We start from the raw sequence: 18,748 nt of genomic DNA, 5'->3' as shown, positions 1-18,748 counted from the left end.
AGGCCCCCATCACCCCAAGTATTATCCTTTCCATGTACCCCAACATTAATGACAGCAACTGGTACTAGCCATGTGACATACAATCCCAGCACATTGTTGGGCTCTGACGTTTTCTAGGAATTTTTTCTTTACAGCCTTATTGATATTAAGGTCTATTTTCTCAAGACCTGGTTTTTATAAACTGTATGTTTTTGCAGTTGAGAGAAAATGATCTCAGGTCAGTCAATCCACTGTTGACCCACAAATGAAATGAGGTAGGATTATTGTTAAGATGGAGAGGTGTCTGCGTCGTCCTACACTTTTTCCCAGCCTCCAGGTGACCATATAATTAAAATATCCTTGATTTTTCTATGTAGTTTAAGTTGCTTTTAATTCTAGAAGCCCTCAATCTTTCTCCATTCAATTTAAATGAAAAGGCATTTGAGTATCCAGAACACACTCAGCACTCACAGAAGCAAAGCAAGAAAAATGGAAACATTATACTCAATGCCCATGTTCTACCCCAGAATCAAATGAGGCATTAATACTGAGAGTTGTGATTCTGAATAAGTCTTAACCTTGTGCACATCGTAGTTGTTCAAAAATGTGTCATATCAGCAAGGTGGTAACAGTGAAGATTTTCTACAATCAAAATAGTATCATTATGTTCTGTTGTATAAAATAGAAATAAATGTACCACATTGATCAGAAAAATCACCCTAGAATATTCTGGCAGCTTAATTTTTTTATTATTATACTTTAAGTTCTAGGGCACATGTGCACAACGTGCAGGTTTGTTACATAGGTATACATCTGCCATGTTGGTTTCCTGCACCCATTAACTCGTCATTTACATTAGGTACTTTTAATGCTATCCCTCCCCTAGCCTCCAAGCTAGGACAGGCCCCCGTGTGTGATGTTCCCTGCCCTGTGTCCAAGTGTTCTCATTGTTCAGTTCCCACCTATGAGTGAGAACATGTGGTGTTTGGTTTTCTGTCCTTATGATAGTTTGCTGAGAATGATGGTTTCCATCTTCATCCATGTCCCTGCAAAGGACACAAACTCATCCTTTTTTGTGGCTGCATAGTATTCCATGGTGTATATGTGCCACATTTTTTCTTTCTTTCTTTCTTTCTTTTGTTTTTGTTTTGTTTTATGGAATAAAAGTTCGGCCTTTTTACTGCATGAAACTAAAATTGGGAAAGGTGGGCGTGGATGGGGTGGGAGGGGGTTGAGGGGAGCAGGAGATGCCCTCCCCACAAGCACCTGGATAATGACACCTCACTTCTTGCGTAATTTCTGGCATCTTCCCGCCTGCAATGCCGGCTGTCTCAGCGTCTTGGAGAAGGGGAGAATCACACACTCATCGTCATGCTTGGAGAATAATTGTCATTCTGAAAGGAGTGGAGGAAGTTCCCTCCTAGCTTGCCGTCATCTCGAGGGGTGCCTGGAAGATTGCTAATACTATTTACGTTGTTAGGAGAATTTTTTGGAAGTCATCTATGTCGCCTGATCCTAACAATCCGTTCATGTAGTGTGGCTCCATGCCGCCCATGCTGCCCATTGGACCATCCGAGCCGGGACCCATCGGGAAGTTGGACCGGCTGCCTCCAGGCGGCACTGGATTAATCATTGTGTAGATGTTGTCGCTGGAATTTGTTGAATCTGAGGGACTGGGCATAGTGGGTGTTCCTGGAGGGCCGCCACCACCAGAGGGTCCCACATAGGTACCAGGTGATGAGGAGGAGTATGGAATTGAGTTAGCACTGTTAGGATTGGACCAGGGTCTGCCGGCTCCCAGGCCCATGTTAATCCCAGGCATGGCGGGGCCGAGGGAATTGGGTGGTGGTCTCATGCTGCTGCCGTAATTCTGTGGGCTGGGACCCATGGGCCCCATGCCTCGGTGAGGGTTCATTCTCTGCATTGATCCTCCCATGTGGGGGTGGCCTTGTTGTCGTGCGGGATCCATGGAATTGGGCAGCAGGGGCTGTGTCCCAGGAACTCCTCCCGGAGGCTGGTTTCCCATTCTGATCGGGGGGCCTGGAGCCGCCTGCGTATCTCGGTGACATAAAAGGCTGACTGTGGGGTCCCATTGTGCTGCTAGGATTGTGAGGTGGAGGCTGTGCGTGCGGCGAGGGCAGTGACCCCGGAGGAGCCTGAAAGAAACCTGGCGGGACTCGGCCTCCCGGCATCCGATCGTTGGGGGGAATGTTGCCAAGCACGGGGCTCGGGGCAGCTGCTGCACTATAATCAGGAAAGGCTTTTGCTTCACTTGAATGTTCACAAGTGTCTCTCCTTTTAGGAGCTGCACAGTAAAGGTCCTAAAATACACACCACCACGAGTGCAAAAACCCAGGCGGTTCTCCCAACGTGATGTTTTTTCCCAGCGAATCTCGGATAAGAAGGTCTGTGCAGATTTCTGTGCTCCTACCTGCAGTAAATATTCGTAGACGTATAAAGCTAACTTTTCCCCAGCCTGCTCGTCCGAGGGCACCAAGGAGCCTTTGCCTTTGGCAAACATGGTTTGCAGGGAAGAGGGCGCCAAACCTCGCCACAGCCGCCACGCCCCGGCTCTCCGGAGCTGCCCCTCGCTCCCTGCCCCCTCCCAGGCGCTCGCTCGCTCTCTCGCTAGCTGGAGCTCTCCTCGCCGCGCTCCTCTCCCTCCCGACCAGGCGCTGGCTCCGCGCTCTTTCCAGCTGTCAAAGCATCAGCCCGGGCGGTGGCCCCATTGCCCTGGAACTCCTCCCGTGCCAGCTCCGCCTGGGATGTCGCCACCACCTCCCGCAAGACCGCCCGCTCTCCGCTTGCTCGCGGGCTCGCCGGGCTCCGCCTGCGGCGCCCTCTGCGCCTCCAGCACCGCTGCCGCTGGTCTCATGTGTCACATTTTCTTAATCCAGTCTGTCGTTGATGGACATTTGGGTTGGTTCCAAGTTTTTGCTATTGTGAATAGTGCCGCAGTAAACATATGTGTGCATGTGTCTTTATAGTAGCATGATTTATAATCCTTTGGGTATATACCAAGTAATGGAATTGCTGGGTCAAATGGTATTTCTAGTTCTAGATCCTTGAGGAATCGCCACACTGTCTTCCACAAGGGTTGAACTAGTTTACACTCCCACCAACAGTGTAAAAGCGTTCCTATGTCAAGCAATGGCAACAAAAGCCAAAACAGACAAATGGGATCTAATTAAACTAAAGAGCTTCTGCACAGCAAAAAAAAAAACTACCATCAGAGTGAACAGGCAACCTACAGAATGGGAGAACATTTTTGCAATCTACCCTTCTGACAAAGGGCTAATACCCAGAATCTACAAAGAACTTAAACAAACTTACAAGAAAAAAAACAAACAACCCCATCAAAAAGTGGGCAAAGGATATGAACAGACACTTCTCAAAAGAAGACATTTATGCAGCCAGCAGACACACGAAAAAATGCTCACCATCATTGGCCATCAGAGAAACACAAATCAAAACCACAATGAGATACCATCTCACACCAGGTATAATGGAAGCTTAATTTTTAAAGCGCTATATCAATAATTTAAGCACATAGATCTGTCAGCTAGAATAAATGTTACATATTTAGTTGACAATAATTTTTTGTTCTCTTAGAGACGTGTAGATAGACTTTGGGTTTATCAAATGGTTCTTTTTTTTTTTTTTTTTTTGAGATGGAGTCTCACTCTGTCACCAGGCTGGTGTGCAGTGGTGCGATCCTGGTTAATTACAACCTCCAACTCCTGGGTTCAAGCGATTCTCCTGCCTCAGCATCTCAAGTAGCTGGGATTACAGGCATGTGCCTCCACGCCCAGCTAATTTTTGTATTTTTAGTAGAGATGGGGTTTCACCATGTTGGCCAGGATGGTCTCGATTTCCTGACCTGAAGATCCGCCCACCTTGGCCTCCCAAAGTGCTGGGATTACAGGTGTGAGCCACTCCGCCAGGCCAGTTCTGACATATTTTTAAGAAAGATTAGGCTGATGCTATGATAACTCATTTATTCATGATACATGTCATATTATAAGTAGGAGAATTCAATATTCATGATTTTGAAGCAATTTCAGAGTACTATAATCACCCCAATTCACAGACTTCAGAATTCATTGGAAATCTCTGGAAATAATTAGCAAGTTATTAGCACAGACTCTAAACAGACCTTCGAAATGCATTACATAGATTTGCTAAAAGAGATTGTCAGTCTGCCAAAAGTAGTCACTTCGGTTTGATTTGCATTGAATGAAAATTTTAAAATGTAAAGCTAAAGTCTTCAGGATCACTGCACTGGGCTTCTATGGGACAACACTGAACAGGGCTGCCACTGAAATGCCTTGGATGAGAGCCTCAAACTTCCTGAACATTGCATCCAGCACACTACTGGGAGAATGACTGAGACTCAAAAATGTGTGCAATGAATGTACTTACGAGCTTCTTGGAGAGGAAGTAAACAGGTTGTATGTAATTACCTCAAATTAGCACTACTACAGATAAAGTCATAATATTGATAAAGTAATTGATAAAGTAATAGTAGTGCTAAAGTCATACTAATAAAGTAGTACTAATAGCCCTATACTAGTAGTAATAATAAAGTGGTATTGCTATTGATTCTATTGGTCTATCTACCTGCCTATCTCTCTAGATGGGAGGGCATAGGGTTTGGCTGAAGAGATTGGGCTTAGCAGTGAAGAGCAAAGAGCTCATGCACGCTTTGAACAGGTATGCCCTCAAACTTGGTATCGTGTGACTGTTCTGAATTCCAGAACCAAGGCTAAAAGGTGGAAGTTTTGTTTGACTATTTGTGTGTCACATTTTCCTTTTAGTCTATTGTCTAACATGTGGTGCTAGAATTCTTTTCATTCTGACTACCTTTTAGGTGGTTAGATGACGCTGTTATTGACGAGATCACACCCAAGCTGATCAGAGATCCGCCCAATTCTTGCACCTACAGCAAGGCCCTGGGAGCAATGGTGGTGCAGCAGGAGAGCAGAAACCTAACCATCACCATCATAAGGCCCTCCATTGTGGGAGCAACGTGGAGCGAGCCTTTCCCAGTAAGCCCACTCACCAGGATTCTGTGTTTTGCTTCCAAATTAAAGTTCTTCTAGCCCAATTACTTTCTGATGTCATTTCTCCCCCTCCTCCTCCTTCTCTTCCTTCTTCTTCTTTCTTCCTCTTCCTCTTCTTCCTCTTCCCCTTCCCTTCCTCCTCCTCCTCCTCTTCCTCCTCCTCAGGATTTATAGCTAAATGCAGCCAATCAAATATGAACCCATTATACTAGGGCAAAATTCCACTTTGGGATCAGGATTTACCCAGCATGCAGCTTCTCTGGCAGTTACCCTGACTGTCCTAGAGTTGGATGGAGATCTTAAATTAGCTTCTAATTACTCTAGCCTCAAAATTCCCATGGGTGATGGTTTCATATCTTGGCTTTCCCACTATAGTTTAAACATACCGAATGTTCTTAATGGTCAAATTGGTAGTATTGCAACTGCCAGGGTAAACAAGCGTTACAAAGTGCACAGAAGGATCTCAGTTTGATAATACTATTTTTTCTAACCTCAGTATAGTGCTATGTCCTTTTGAAAGTACTTTGAATTATACTATCTTCTTTTTTTTATTATACTTTAAGTTCTAGGGTACATGTGCACAACGTGCAGGTTTGTTACATATGTATACATGTGCCGTGTTGGTTTGCTGCACCCATTAACTCGTCATTTACATTAGGTATTTCTCCTAATGCTATCCCTCCCCCATCCCCCCACCCCATGACAGGCCCTGGTGTGTGATGTTCCCCGCCTTGTGTCCAAATGTTCTCATTGTTCAGTTCCCACCTATAAGTGAGAATATGCAGTGTTTGGTTTGGTTTTCTGTCCTTGCGGTAGTTTGCTCAGAATGATGGTTTCCAGTTTCATCCATGTCGCTACAAAGGATATGAACTCATCCTTTTTTATGGCTGCATAGTTCTCCATGGTGTATATGTGCCACATTTTCTTAATCCAGTCTATCATTGATAGAGATTTGAGTTGGTTCCAAGTCGTTGCTGTTGTGAATAGTGCTGCAATAAACATATGTGTGCATGTGTCTTTATAGCAGCATGATTTATAATCCTTTGGGTATATACCCAGTAATAGGATCACTGGATCAAATGGTATTTCTAGTTCTAGATCCTTGAGGAATCACCACAATGTCTTCTACAATGATTGAACTAGTTTACAGTCCCACCAACAGTGTAAAAGTGTTCCTATTTCTCCGCATCCTCTCCAGCACCTGTTGTTTCCTGACTCTTTAATGATCGCCATTCTAACTGGTGTGAGATAGAATTATACCACCTTCTTTAAAGCAAGTCTGTGAAGCTTTGGGGCAGATAAATTCCAGCTCCACCACTTACTGACAATGCAATATTTTGGGGTTGTCCCTTCCATAAAACAGGAGGGATACTATTTTGGAGAGCTGGTTTAATAAGACAATGTATGAGGAGTGCTCAGTCTCTAGTAAAAGGCAGGTCCTTACTAATAGGCTCATGGATATTAATCCCTTCATCTTCTCCTCCCACCTCTCTCCTCTCCCATTATACACACACATTTTGACTTTTACACTATGAGGCAAACAGACATAATAAGGTCAGCTGAATGGCTTAGGGTTTAGGAAACAAACTCAAAAAGACATTTCCCTCTAACTGTTCTTAAACATAATCTTCCCTGTAACATCTTTAAGCAAGTCAACACACACACACACACACACACACAACATATACACACACATATATGTGTATCTGGCATGGACTCTATAGCTGGTCAAAAATGTCAAGAAATGGGCCATTACTACCAATCATGTCTCCAGTATTCTCCTGAGGAGGCTAAAGTCAGGACTGAGGTGGAGAAGTACGGTTGGTGAATTGCTTAGCAGATCATGATAAAAGAACGAGGTTCAATGTAGCCCTTAAGATGTCATAAAACACCACAAAACCATTCATGACTCCTGCTACGAACCACGATCCTGGCAAAATTTTAATTCTTGCATAGTCAAAATGCAGAAAATAGCCAATACTTTGCCACTGATCTTTTGGATCTTAATAATACTGAATTAGATATTTCTATTGGCTGGGGTCTCAGTGCTCTTGTTTGAAATTTATTAAGATGAGACTGCAGATGTTCCAAAGATACAACGATCTTCTGAAATGTGTAACCAATAGAAATCTTCTTTCTTTTAGGGTTGGGCTGATAATCTAAATGGACCTAGCAGACTCATTATTGTGGTATGTTTAAGGAAGAAGAAATAACTCTCTAAAATGCAGTGGAGGAATAGTAATAAAATTCTTAGTGCTGGCTTAGCCTCACTGATCCCAAAACATAAATGTTACTTTACTAACAATTGAAGCATATTATTTCAATTATGCTGATTGTAATACAGAGGCAGGAAGAAATGATTTTTATTCTTCAAGGATTTTTATCAGAAAAACCAAGGTAATGTACTATCAATTACCATTCAGGAATTCTTCTTTAAAAAACTTTTTTTAATTAAAAATATTAGTCTTAATTGAGTGTGGATAATAGAAATCCCATAATTATCTTATTTTTATTAGATACCTTCTCAAAGTAGTTTACACTACTTTATTCTCCTTTTGTAGTTTATAATATAATAAATGTGTCTAAAACAGTATGTACAACAGACTAATAAATGGTTCTGTTTAGCTAAGTCTACTCTAGTTATACCATGAAAATGTTGGGTCTAAATTTCTAAACATTACAAACAACAATTTTTTGAAGTGCTCTGATTTTCCTAAGAATACAATACTCCTGACTCTCTTAAGTTTACACATGTAAACGAGAAGGAACTATATATGAAAATATCATACCTCTTCTTTAGCTATTAGAATTTTTCATCTGAGGTTTTATATCATCACCAATTTAGTGTCACTCCTTTGCTCTGCAAACTTCAGCTGTCAATATAGAGTTAACACTTTTATTTTCCGGAGATTTTTAGACTTTAAAGAACTCATTCAAGATTGTTTAAGAAACAAAGCAGGGAATGAATTGAAGACTTTCATTTTAAAAGTAAGTGCAGCAAAATTATGAAGCTTAAGTCTGATGAATATGAAAGGCAGACAGCACCAAATGCTGGTGATGCTGGTAGGAATGCAAATGTTACACCACTTACGAAAACAGTTGGTCAGCTTTTTACAAAACTAAGCAAACTCTTATCACATAATGCAGCAATAATGCTCCTTAGTATTTACCTAAAGAAATTGAAAACATGTCCACACAAAAACCTGCACAATAATGTTTATAGCAGCTTAATTCATAATTGCCAAACTTGGAAGATGTCCTTCATTAGGTAAATGGATAAACTGTAATACATCCAAATAATGAAATATTATTCAGCATTAAGAAGAAATGACCTATCAAGCCATGAAAAGACATAAAGGAATCTCAATTACATATTTCTGAGTGAAGCCAATCAGGAAATGCTACATACTGTATGACTCCAGCTACATGACATTCTGGGAAAGGCAAAACTATGGAGACAGTTAAAAAGAATCAGTGGTTGCCAGGAGCTATGGGGGACAGAGGGACGTGCAGATGGAGCACAGAGGAATTTTAGGGCAGTGAAATTCTTCTGTATAATACTATAATTATGGATATTATGTTCAGATTTTTAAATAAATAAAACTGAAATTTAAAATAGAATAAGAGGGAAACAGGTTGATTTCTTTCAACTGAAATTCATGATCACAAAGCTCATGTCTTTATGTTTTCCAGAAAAAAATATTCCCTGCTCCATTCACTCTCATCCTTTCCCAGAGTAACAGTTCATATTTATTTTCTCTCCTTTCCATCTTCACTCTTTGCTGATGAGTTTATTTTCTATTTCACTTGTAAAAAAAAAGTGATTATTTGACAAGAATTTCAAAATCTCCAGTCTCTACATCTGCTCATCTTTATATATCTATACCTACATTCTGTTATCTCTCCTTTTCATATGGGTGAACTGTCTTTGCTTCTAAATAATGTCCACCCCTCTTACTGTGACTAGGTGCTGTGTCTTGTTGTATTAGGATTCTCTAGGGGGACAGGACTAATAGGATAAATGTATATATAAAACGAGTTATTAAAGAGTATTGACACACACAATCACAAGGTGAAGTTGCACGATAAGCTATCTGCAAGCTGAGGAGCAAGAAAGCCAATCTGAGTCCCCAAATCCCAAAAGTAGGGAAGCCAACCGGGCAGCCTTCAGTCTGTGGCAGAATGCCTGAGGGCCCCTGGCAAACCCCTGGTGTAGGTCCAAGAGTCCAAAAGCTGAAAGAACTTGGAGTTTGATGTTTGAGGGCAGGATGCAACCAGCAGGGGAGAAAGGTGGAGCCAGTCCAGCCCTTCCATATTCCTCTACCTGCTTTTATCTTAGCTGCGCTGGCAGCTGATTAGAGGGTGACCACCCAGACTGAGGGTCGGTCTGCATCTCCCAGTTCACTGACTCAACTGTTAATCTCCTTTGGTGACACCCTCACAGACACACCCAGGAACAATACTTTGCATCCTTCAATCCAATCAAGGTGACACTTAGTATTAACCATCACACCTGTTATCTACTCATGCCTGTCATTTCAGCAATTTTCTTGCTTCTTTTTCTGCATCTGAAATTTTAATTTCTCCACCAAGTTCTTCACATCAAAAAACAAAAAAATGAAGTTATTTCATTTAACCTGAAAAAAACCAAAAACTCATAAAGAGCTAATGAATAAATTTATCTCAAACATTTGATAACTTTAATTATAACTTTAATATTCACAAGTTATATCTATCAATAGATTGTCTTAGGAAAAGAAAAAGACTTCCCATAAACTAGAAGAAAATGTAAAATATAACCAATATATAAACAGCAATGTGTTAAAGAATAATATATAAAGAATACAAATAACACAATTAAATAATGAACAAAGGATATAGACATTATACAAAATATGAAAACATGAATAGACAATATATAATGCTTAATATTGGTAATCAGGGAAATGCTATTAAACATAAAACAGGATGATGTTTTACATTAGCCAGCTTGACAAAAATTGAAAATTTCAATCACAACTGTCAGAGAAGTTACAGAACAAAGGAGACTCTTATACATGACTTGTAAGTAATGAGATGGGGAAGGGGACATAGAAGTCACTGCCTCACAATCAATGGCGGTTACTTAATTCACTAGTCAGTAATGTGTGCTGTAAGTTTCACAATCATTTTGTGCTTTTTGTGAGAGTAATAGTTTAACAAAAGTATAATTTTTATTAATCTCACAATAAATTTGACCTAACATTTTATGTGATTGAATTCCTTTACACCCCATTATTTTATTATGGCTAGTTTCCTGTGTTTTATTTTATAGATACATATAATAACTCTAAAAGACGGAAAGATTTTGTTACATCAGTTACTTCTGGGAATGAAAGTGGGAGGAATTTTTTTTTTTACTATGTATTACTTACCTTTTAAATTTTACACTAGGATAATGTATTACTATATTCTGTAACAAAATTAAAATATAACATTTTAAAAAGTTTTAAATTAAAGTAAAAAGTTCAGTAGATGAGAGATTCTGTCTCTAATCAGGGGCTAATGACTGATTCCACTATAAACAATTAGAAAACTAGACAAACTATATAAAACAATCATTTTCAAACATTAGACAATCAGCAACTAAGGACTGTTTTTCTCCAGTTGACAAGAGAAACAAACAATGTAAGCCCTACAATAGCCCCTTATTTCTGCCTGGGGATACTTACTGGACAACACCATTGACAGCAGAACCCAGACATTTCTTGGAGAAATCCCTGAGTTGAAGAGAGAGAAATATTATTTTAGGAGGGCTAAGTGAGCATCTCAAATTTAAAGTAATGAACTATACAAAGAAAGAGCTCCAGAAATCAGCATAGGTTTCCCCTGAGTGACCCAGGGACTGGCTAATTGAGTGAGCATCCAGCCCTGGATCTCATGTCTAATTTCCCCTTCTGAATGTCCAGGATCACTACCTTGAGCTGTCTTCATATCTGCAAATGACAGATTCATCTCTGCCCCTCAGGACTGCATAAACCTGTGCAAATACTTTCTACTTTTTATGAAAAGCACACATGATTTCACAAGCAAATAGCATTTCCTGTGTTTTGGAGCATTAGCTCAAACTTTGGAATTCAGAGTTATGGGTTAGACCCTTTACTCACTTCACCTTTCTCTGCATACTTGTGCCGGATTTTTCCTCTTTTTTATTTTTATTTTTGTTTGAGACAGAATCTCACTCTGTCACCCAGGCTGGAGTGCAATGGCCTGATCTTGGCTCACTGCAACCTCCTCCTCCCGGGTTCAAGAGATTTATAAAAGAGCAATATAAATTCCTGTGGAATTCCCCTTTTACTTAAGAATTAAATATCAGCAAATTAGTTTAACAAGGCTGTTTTGTAAGAGACTGCAGTTGCATTCAAAAATTGGAATGGGAACAACGACTTGTAAAAATTCAACATTTTATTTATTTATTTATTTGAGAGGGAGTCTCACTCTGTCACCCAGGCTGGAGTGCAGTGGTGTGATCTTGGCTTACTGCAACGTGGGCCTCCTGGGTTCAAGGGATTCTTCTCCCTCAGCCTCCCAAGTAGCTGGGATACAGAAATGCACCACCACGCCCAGCTAATTTTTGTAGGTTTCACCATGTTGGCCAGGCTGGTCTTGAACTCCCCACCTCAGGTGATCCACCCACCTCAGCCTTCTAAACTGCTGGGATTACAGGCGTGAGCCACCACACCGGACCAAAAGTCAACATTTGAAACTACCACCTGTTATATTTACTGTGTCTATGATTGGACATATCTTTTTTGGTGGCCAAAAAATTATAAAACGGACACAGAATAGTCTCTTCAAAAAATTAAGGATGTTCTTTCTTCTTAAAAAGATTATAAGGCCGGACACGGTGTCTCACACCTGTAATCCCAGCACTTTGGGTGGCCGAGGTGGGCAGGTCACCTGAGGTCAGGAGTTCAAGACCAGCCTGATCAACATGTTTAAACTCCGCCTCTACTAAAAATAAAAAAATTAGTCGGGCCTGATGGTGGGCGCCTGTAATCCCAGCTACTAGGGAGGCTGAGACAGGACACTCGTTTGAACCTGGGAGGCGGAGGTTGTGGTGAGCCAAGATTGCACCACTGCACTCCAGCCTGGGCAACAAGAGCAAAACTCCATATAAAAAAAAAAGGTGTGTGTGGGGGGGAGGATTATAAGTATAATTCGAACTGGCATCTAAATTAATTTGGTCGGTATGTGTGTGCGCGTTGTGTGTGTGGATGTGTGGATGTAAATGGCAGTAAAAGGTAAAAAGGGAAGGCGGTAAAAATGGAGATGGTCTAATATTTTCAATACATTTTTTATTTTTGTTTTCTTTAGTGTTTTATTTATATATTTTTGGCAGCAAAATTGTGTTTACTAAAAAAAAATCTGGACTATGAACACACTTCACTGCTTTGAAGAACTCCAAGACAAATAAAAAGACCAATCAATATTAAAAGCAGTATAACTGCTTACTTTCTTAAAAACACATAAAAAGAATCAAATGCAACAGTGTAGGAAGACAATCACTCCCATGTCAGAAGTCACGACTTCTTCCAAATAAAGAATATGACCCATCTGCCATAGTGAATCAATATTTATTTCAGGACATGCCATGTCAAAATAAAATAGAGTCAACCCTTGCCTTTAGCAATTATATTGTGTTATAAAAGCACTTTATAACTCCATCCCATCTTTAAGTATAAGTTACTGGTATGTGGGCTAATGATTATCTGTAAGCATTTCTCTATTCAGATCCATAATCCAAGTGCTCTCTGAATATTACAAGGTGACAATAAGTGGGAAGTGGAGGAGGAAGAGGAAAGAGAGGGGACTAAGGTTCTCCCAGTTTAAGGTTTTGTTGCAATGAGGGCATGAGGATGTATGAAGATATTTTTGTTGTCTTTTCATCTTTATACTGTGTTAAGTAACGTTTACAACATAAATTCAGCAGGCTTTTCCTGACCTGTAACTGGAAGTTTTCTTCCTGCAAACAATGTATTTACAAATGTGTTTATTAGCTTACACAGCAATCTCACAATAACTAGTAAAGATTAAAAGGGCACACTTCTAGTATATTTGTTTGCAGTGTTTTAAGGGAAATACATATTGCCATGGTGAAGCTCTAAATAGAGTCAACAAAACATCTAAAAATTGAAAGTTGTTAAAAAAAAGCAAAGAAATATCACCAAAGAAAAAAGATTAATCGTAGCTTAAATATAAAACTAAATCACTAGTTAATTAAACTATACAGATCTAATACAAACCAAAACCAGCCTGAAAGACCCAACCTTAAAACATGCTAAAAAATAAGGCATAAATCTGCATAATATTGAGTTTTATTTCCATTCTCTCCTTTCCCTCTAGTATGTATGCTTTACCTGATCTGCCTCTAGGGACTTACAAGAAAACGGTTTCCGGTTTCCGTCTTCAATTTGACCCTCAAATGTCCTGAGCAAAGTTTTTGCTATTCTGCTGAGGGTTCTTTTGTTGGTAAGCTTTAGGTATCATTATTTCTGCTAATTCAGTAGTTTTGATCGTAGGGCCAAATTTAAATTCTTCCACTGGTTCTTCTGGAAGGAATTAAATTTTTACAGTGTCTTGCCTGATAGTATTATTTTTTTAAAAAAGAAAACCCAAGCAAAATCTGTTGCTTAAAGAGGTTTCTTATTTCTTAAACAAACAGAATAACTCTTAACAATTTTAAAACCTTGGGAGAAATAGTTCATTAGAACTTCATTATCTTACCATGAAGAATTAAATACTAAAAACCTATTATTCATGAAGCACTTGGTTACTTTTCTCTCCCAGAATCTAATAAAGCACATGTGAAAGGACCATTTGTTTTAGTCAGAAATACATTTTATGTTCTGCTACTTGTAAGTACTCAGTATGTTCTTTAGGACTCATTTTGAAGATGCACCAGGAGGCTTTTCTCATTCAAGCACTGCCTACCATGATCGCTGAATTTTGACCTCAAAGAAGATCTAAATAATTTATATCAGTGCTCAAGAATAATTCTGAACATCTTGGCCCATAGCCTACAGCAAGTGGTATCTGTAAAATTAAAGGATAATTCCAGTGGGCTTGGTCGGACTGCTGCTTTGCCATCTCTTGTTTGTTTTGAGGAAGTGGGGGGAGGCTAGGTAAGAACAGGGAAATAGGGAATGGGGTAAGGGAGAGGTGAGAAAAGCAAGGAGAGATAAAGCAGGCTGTGAACATGCTGCTCGTTAACCAAGCCATACTCATACTGTAAAGATTTCCATCATTTTGAAGTACATTATCATAACATTAAAAAAGAAAAAAATGTTAAGAAAATGTATGTAATTTTTAAAGTTATCACTAGAATATGCTGAAATATTTTGGCTTTTTGTAAAATATAAATAATGAAGACGCTGACTTTTTTTGTGCTTGTGAAGCTAATAGATCATCTCCACGAGACAGGCAGCAATGATGAATTGCAAAACGTTATTACTGAAGGGAAAAGGTTCAAGCCAATATTCACACTGCAGTCAATGAAAGAGTAAGGGGGCTTCTGAGGAAGGGTTGAAGATGACATGGGAGAGTAGCAGGAACAGCCTCTTTCGCTGACTGGTTGCTCCTGAGGCTTTTCCAGTTTTATGTCACTCATGTCTTCTCTGCTTCCGTCCTGTGTGCTTTCCATTCCCGGCAAAACTGCTGCTACACGTCGAAAGAGCTGCTTTACATTGTATCCAGCTTTTGCACTAGTTTCAATAAACATAACATTCAGCTGTTTGGCTTTCCTCTCTCCCTCCTCAATTGACACTTGCCTCTTGTCAGCAAGATCTGTTTTATTTCCTACTAGCGTGATGATAACATCACTTCCTCTTTCTGTTCTGACATCATCAATCCACTTTGTAGTTTGCTGGAATGAGTTAACATTTGTGATACCGTAAACTACTACAGCTGCAGCAGAATCACGGATGTAACTGGGAATGAGGCTACGGAGACGTTCCTGACCCGCAGTATCCCACAGCGGAAGCCTGATTGTTCCATCCTCCAAGTACATAGTTTTTGATAAAAAGTCAATGCCAATCGTTGCCTGATAGGTGTTGTCAAAACTGTCATACATGAATCTGGTGATCAAAGATGTCTTTGCAACGCTTTGCTCCCCCAGGAACACCAGCTTGAATTTCGTCAGCGGATTCCCGAAGTCTCCGCCCGCGGACATGGTGGAACTAGAGGAGCTGGCGCCGCCGCAGCCCAGAGACCTCCCAGACCGATGCTGCTCCGGCCGGCTGACGAAAAAGGCGCGCGGAAGGGCGGGCGCCGAGCTCTCTCGGCCCCTGCAAGGCCCGGTGGAGGAGCCCGGCTGGAGGAGCCCGGCTGGAGGAGCCCGGCTGGAGGGCAGCAGGACTCTCCACAGACTGGCAGCCGCCGTCGCCTCCCGGCAGAGTAGCCTAGCACCGAGCGAGGCCGGCGGCTGGGAAGGGAAGGAGGGCAGTGTCGGCAGGAGCCAGGGGTGTGCTCTGGCTTCCCAAGGCTAGGGCCGTTCCCTCCTTCCGCACCCGGCTCCAAGACTTGCGGGAGAATGGCGTAGGGTGGCGGAGCAGGAACCGCAGACGTATCTGGGACCTCTCACGAGCGGCGCCTCGGCTTCCACAGCCGCCGCCGCCGCTGCAGCCCAGCCTGCTGAGTGCGCCAGCCTCTGGCGCGGCGCGGGGCGAGCCAGGGCGCCTCAACACATTTTTTTAAATACACAAAACATATGTACTAAAAACAATGGGGCGGTGAAAACAAAATATTGCAAACTAGAAAAAAGACAAAATTGACATTTTAAATACTTTATTATGTATTATTAAATATATATTAAATAGAAATGTTATAAATTGTAGCGTCCCTATCTCCCAGTCTCTGTGAGAGGTCAGAAACCTAACTTTCCTAAGGCGCAATTAAGCAAACACTTGTGGCCTAATCACATGGACCAGCCTGTCTCCTGACATCATGCAGGAAGTTTCAGTAGCTCCTGCAAAACTCTCCCACCTTGCATTTGAACAGATATGTCAACTGGTACAATTACACAAGAATTGTATAAGATATTAGACTGAATCTCACAATCACACTCAGCCTGATTAACCCTTCTCCTGCATCTTGCTCACCTAAATGTATCTACATTTTCTATGAACTGAATAGCTTAGAAATGTATGTCGTCCATGTAGTATAGTGTAAGTTATTGTAATATAGAAATATGGACTGTCTTTAACTCCCATTTTCTGCCTAGGAAATGCCAATATTTTTTGAGTATGGCAAGTGTTTCCAAGCATTCAGAAGTGGAGAGTGTAGCATATCCACTGCAGAATGAGGTCTGCTTGTCATCCTCTTAGTCTCCACTGCTATCCCTCCCTCATCTCTCTGTTTCATTGATGAGTATAGAAGATCAGTCACTTTTATATGAAATGAAAATTGGTGAAACTAAGGTGTTGATTTGATTATCCAACCAACCATTTATTGAGTGTTCATTACAAGTCAAATTTTGTTCTGGAGAACAGCTCAGGAAATGAATGTTTGACATCGATGTACATAACAGAGATACGAACATACCATTAAAAAAATCAGACCTCTTATGACAATCCAGATTCTCATGCAACTTTTGTGAAGCTCTTTCAAGATGAGAATGTAACAATTCAAACAAAATTATTTAAACAAGTCATTCTTGAGACAGAAAAATGGAATTAGAAGATCATATATGGCTATTTCACTAGCTGAAATCTTAAGTACTGTTTTTAGTCAATTGACAGCCATATAATTCTTAGTTTTATATACTGATATTCACCAGAAATTAAAAACTTTAAAAAGTATTCCTGTCTCATTCTACTAATTTTAAAATTTCATTTATTTGGTTATATTTCTTCATTTTACCTGGCCTTTAATACTTCTTTCCTGCCCAGCATTGTTTAATTAATATCTAATTTGTTTACTTGGTTTAGTTACTTTTGACCATGCTTGGTACACTTCTTATGGGGCAGGCATGTAGAAATGTTTACAAGTTTATGGTCCTCACTATTCCAAACCCCTAATGGCGGCACCTAACAGACACATACCACAATGTAAACACATACACACACACCCCTGCACACCCATACTCACCCACCTACACACACACACCCGCACACACCCATACTCACCTACACACAGACACACACCCATACTCACCCACCTACACCCAGACACACCTGCACTCAGCCACACACACCCAGACTCACCCACACACACCTGTAGTCCCCAGCTACTCCCAAGGCTGAGGCGGGAGATGCTTGAATCTGAGAGGCAGAGATTGCAGTGAGCCAAGATCATGCCTCTGCACTCCAGCCTGCACGACAGAGCAAAACCCTGTCTCAAAAAAAAAAAAAAAATTAGACAATTGTGGTAGCCCATGCCTGTATTCTCAGCTACCTGGGGGAGCTGAGTTGGGGGGATCACTTGAGCCAGGGAAGTCGAGGCTACAGTGAGCCGTGGTCATGCCACTGCACTCCAGCCTGGGTGACAAAGCGAGATCCCTTCTCTACAAAGAAAAAAAAATAAAGAAGTTATCCACCATGGGCACTGAGTCCAGTGATAACCACATACTTTCCTCAGCATAAATCTCCCAGTAGAGTTGCTTTTAGAAAATAGATGTCATCCCAGCACAGTGGCTCATGCTGTAATCCCAGCACTTTGGGAAGCCAAGGTGGGAGAACTGCTTGAGCCCTGGAGTTGGAGACCATCCTGGGCAACGTAATGAGACCCCATCTCTACATACAATTTTAAAAAGTAGCTCCCTCACCCACAGCTGAGTTTTAACCCCATCCTCCCACTCCCCACCCCTCCCCCCACCCTCCAGGACCAGGCCCTGTACTCACCTCTCCCGTTCTGTCCGGGGAAGCCCTGAGGGCCAGGAAGACCCTGATCCCCATTCTCTCCCTGCTCCCCCAGGGGGCCCAATCAGTCCAGTGAGACCTGAGTGGCCCCTAGAGAAGGGAGCAGGTGGTCGGGGAACACAGGAAGAGTCACGTGGATGGGGGAGAAAGGCCAAGACACAGAGAATGCCCTGGGCACAGGGTCTGTGGGTGGCCCTCACTGAGCACAGACCCCAGGGCCTGGCAGCTGGGGGCTTGGAGCAGAGCAGGCCCCTCAGAGTCAGTCCCACAGGCTTCAGGGCTGAGGGTGATGGGAGACACACCTGGCCATGTGTCTGTCACTCACCTTCTCTTCCTCGGCTCCAGCATCGCTCCCGAAGCCAGGAAGCCCTGGGGGTCCCTTTGGGGAGACAGGAAGTCCCTCTCTCCAGAGAGAGGAGGAAACTTGATTCTCCCATCGCCTCCCACTTCCTGCAGGGCCTTAGCTGGCTGCCCCAGGGTGCCCACCCTCACCCCTCACCAGCCCCATCCCAGTCACTCACCACAGGACTGGAAGGCCCAGACTGGCCTGTGGCTCCAGGTTGGCCTTGCTGACCCTGCAGATTTGAGGGGACCTCAGGGATGGGGAGGAGCACCCCACATTGCACTCCTCCCCGGGCTTTTCACCCTCCTCCCCAAGCCCAGCCCTTGCCTGCAGTGACTCACACTGAGCCCCAGAGCCCCTCAGACCATCAGCACCAGCTGGGCCTGTGGAACCCAAGGCACCCACAGCACCTGGAGGCCCTGAAACGCACACAAGGAATGTGTCCTGAAAGGCAGCGGAGGGGATGT

The 18,748-nt window shown here is 42.0% G+C and overlaps 2 protein-coding genes across 2 annotated transcripts; both read right to left on the bottom strand.

The window, feature by feature from the left end:
* Positions 1 to 716: 716 nt before the first annotated feature.
* LOC100442310 (single-stranded DNA-binding protein 3-like) lies at positions 717 to 3,306 on the bottom strand. The gene is given in 2 exon segments (XM_063720849.1): positions 717 to 1,477; positions 1,480 to 3,306. Coding segments are annotated over 2 exon segments (1,164 nt in total). The 5' UTR covers positions 2,501 to 3,306; the 3' UTR covers positions 717 to 1,334.
* A 9,755-nt stretch (positions 3,307 to 13,061) lies between these two features.
* LOC100441942 (ras-related protein Rab-6C) lies at positions 13,062 to 15,720 on the bottom strand. The gene has a single exon (XM_054542818.2). The coding sequence runs from the start codon at positions 15,250 to 15,252 to the stop codon at positions 14,488 to 14,490; it is 765 nt and encodes a 254-aa protein (XP_054398793.1). The 5' UTR covers positions 15,253 to 15,720; the 3' UTR covers positions 13,062 to 14,487.
* Between the last annotated feature and the right edge of the window lie 3,028 nt (positions 15,721 to 18,748).

This window comes from Pongo abelii, chromosome 22, assembly GCF_028885655.2.
Source record: "Pongo abelii isolate AG06213 chromosome 22, NHGRI_mPonAbe1-v2.0_pri, whole genome shotgun sequence".
NCBI classification, from domain to species: Eukaryota; Metazoa; Chordata; class Mammalia; order Primates; family Hominidae; genus Pongo; species Pongo abelii.
The sequence above is the reverse complement of the archived record's forward strand: the minus strand, read 5'-3'. Positions and strand labels throughout refer to the sequence as shown.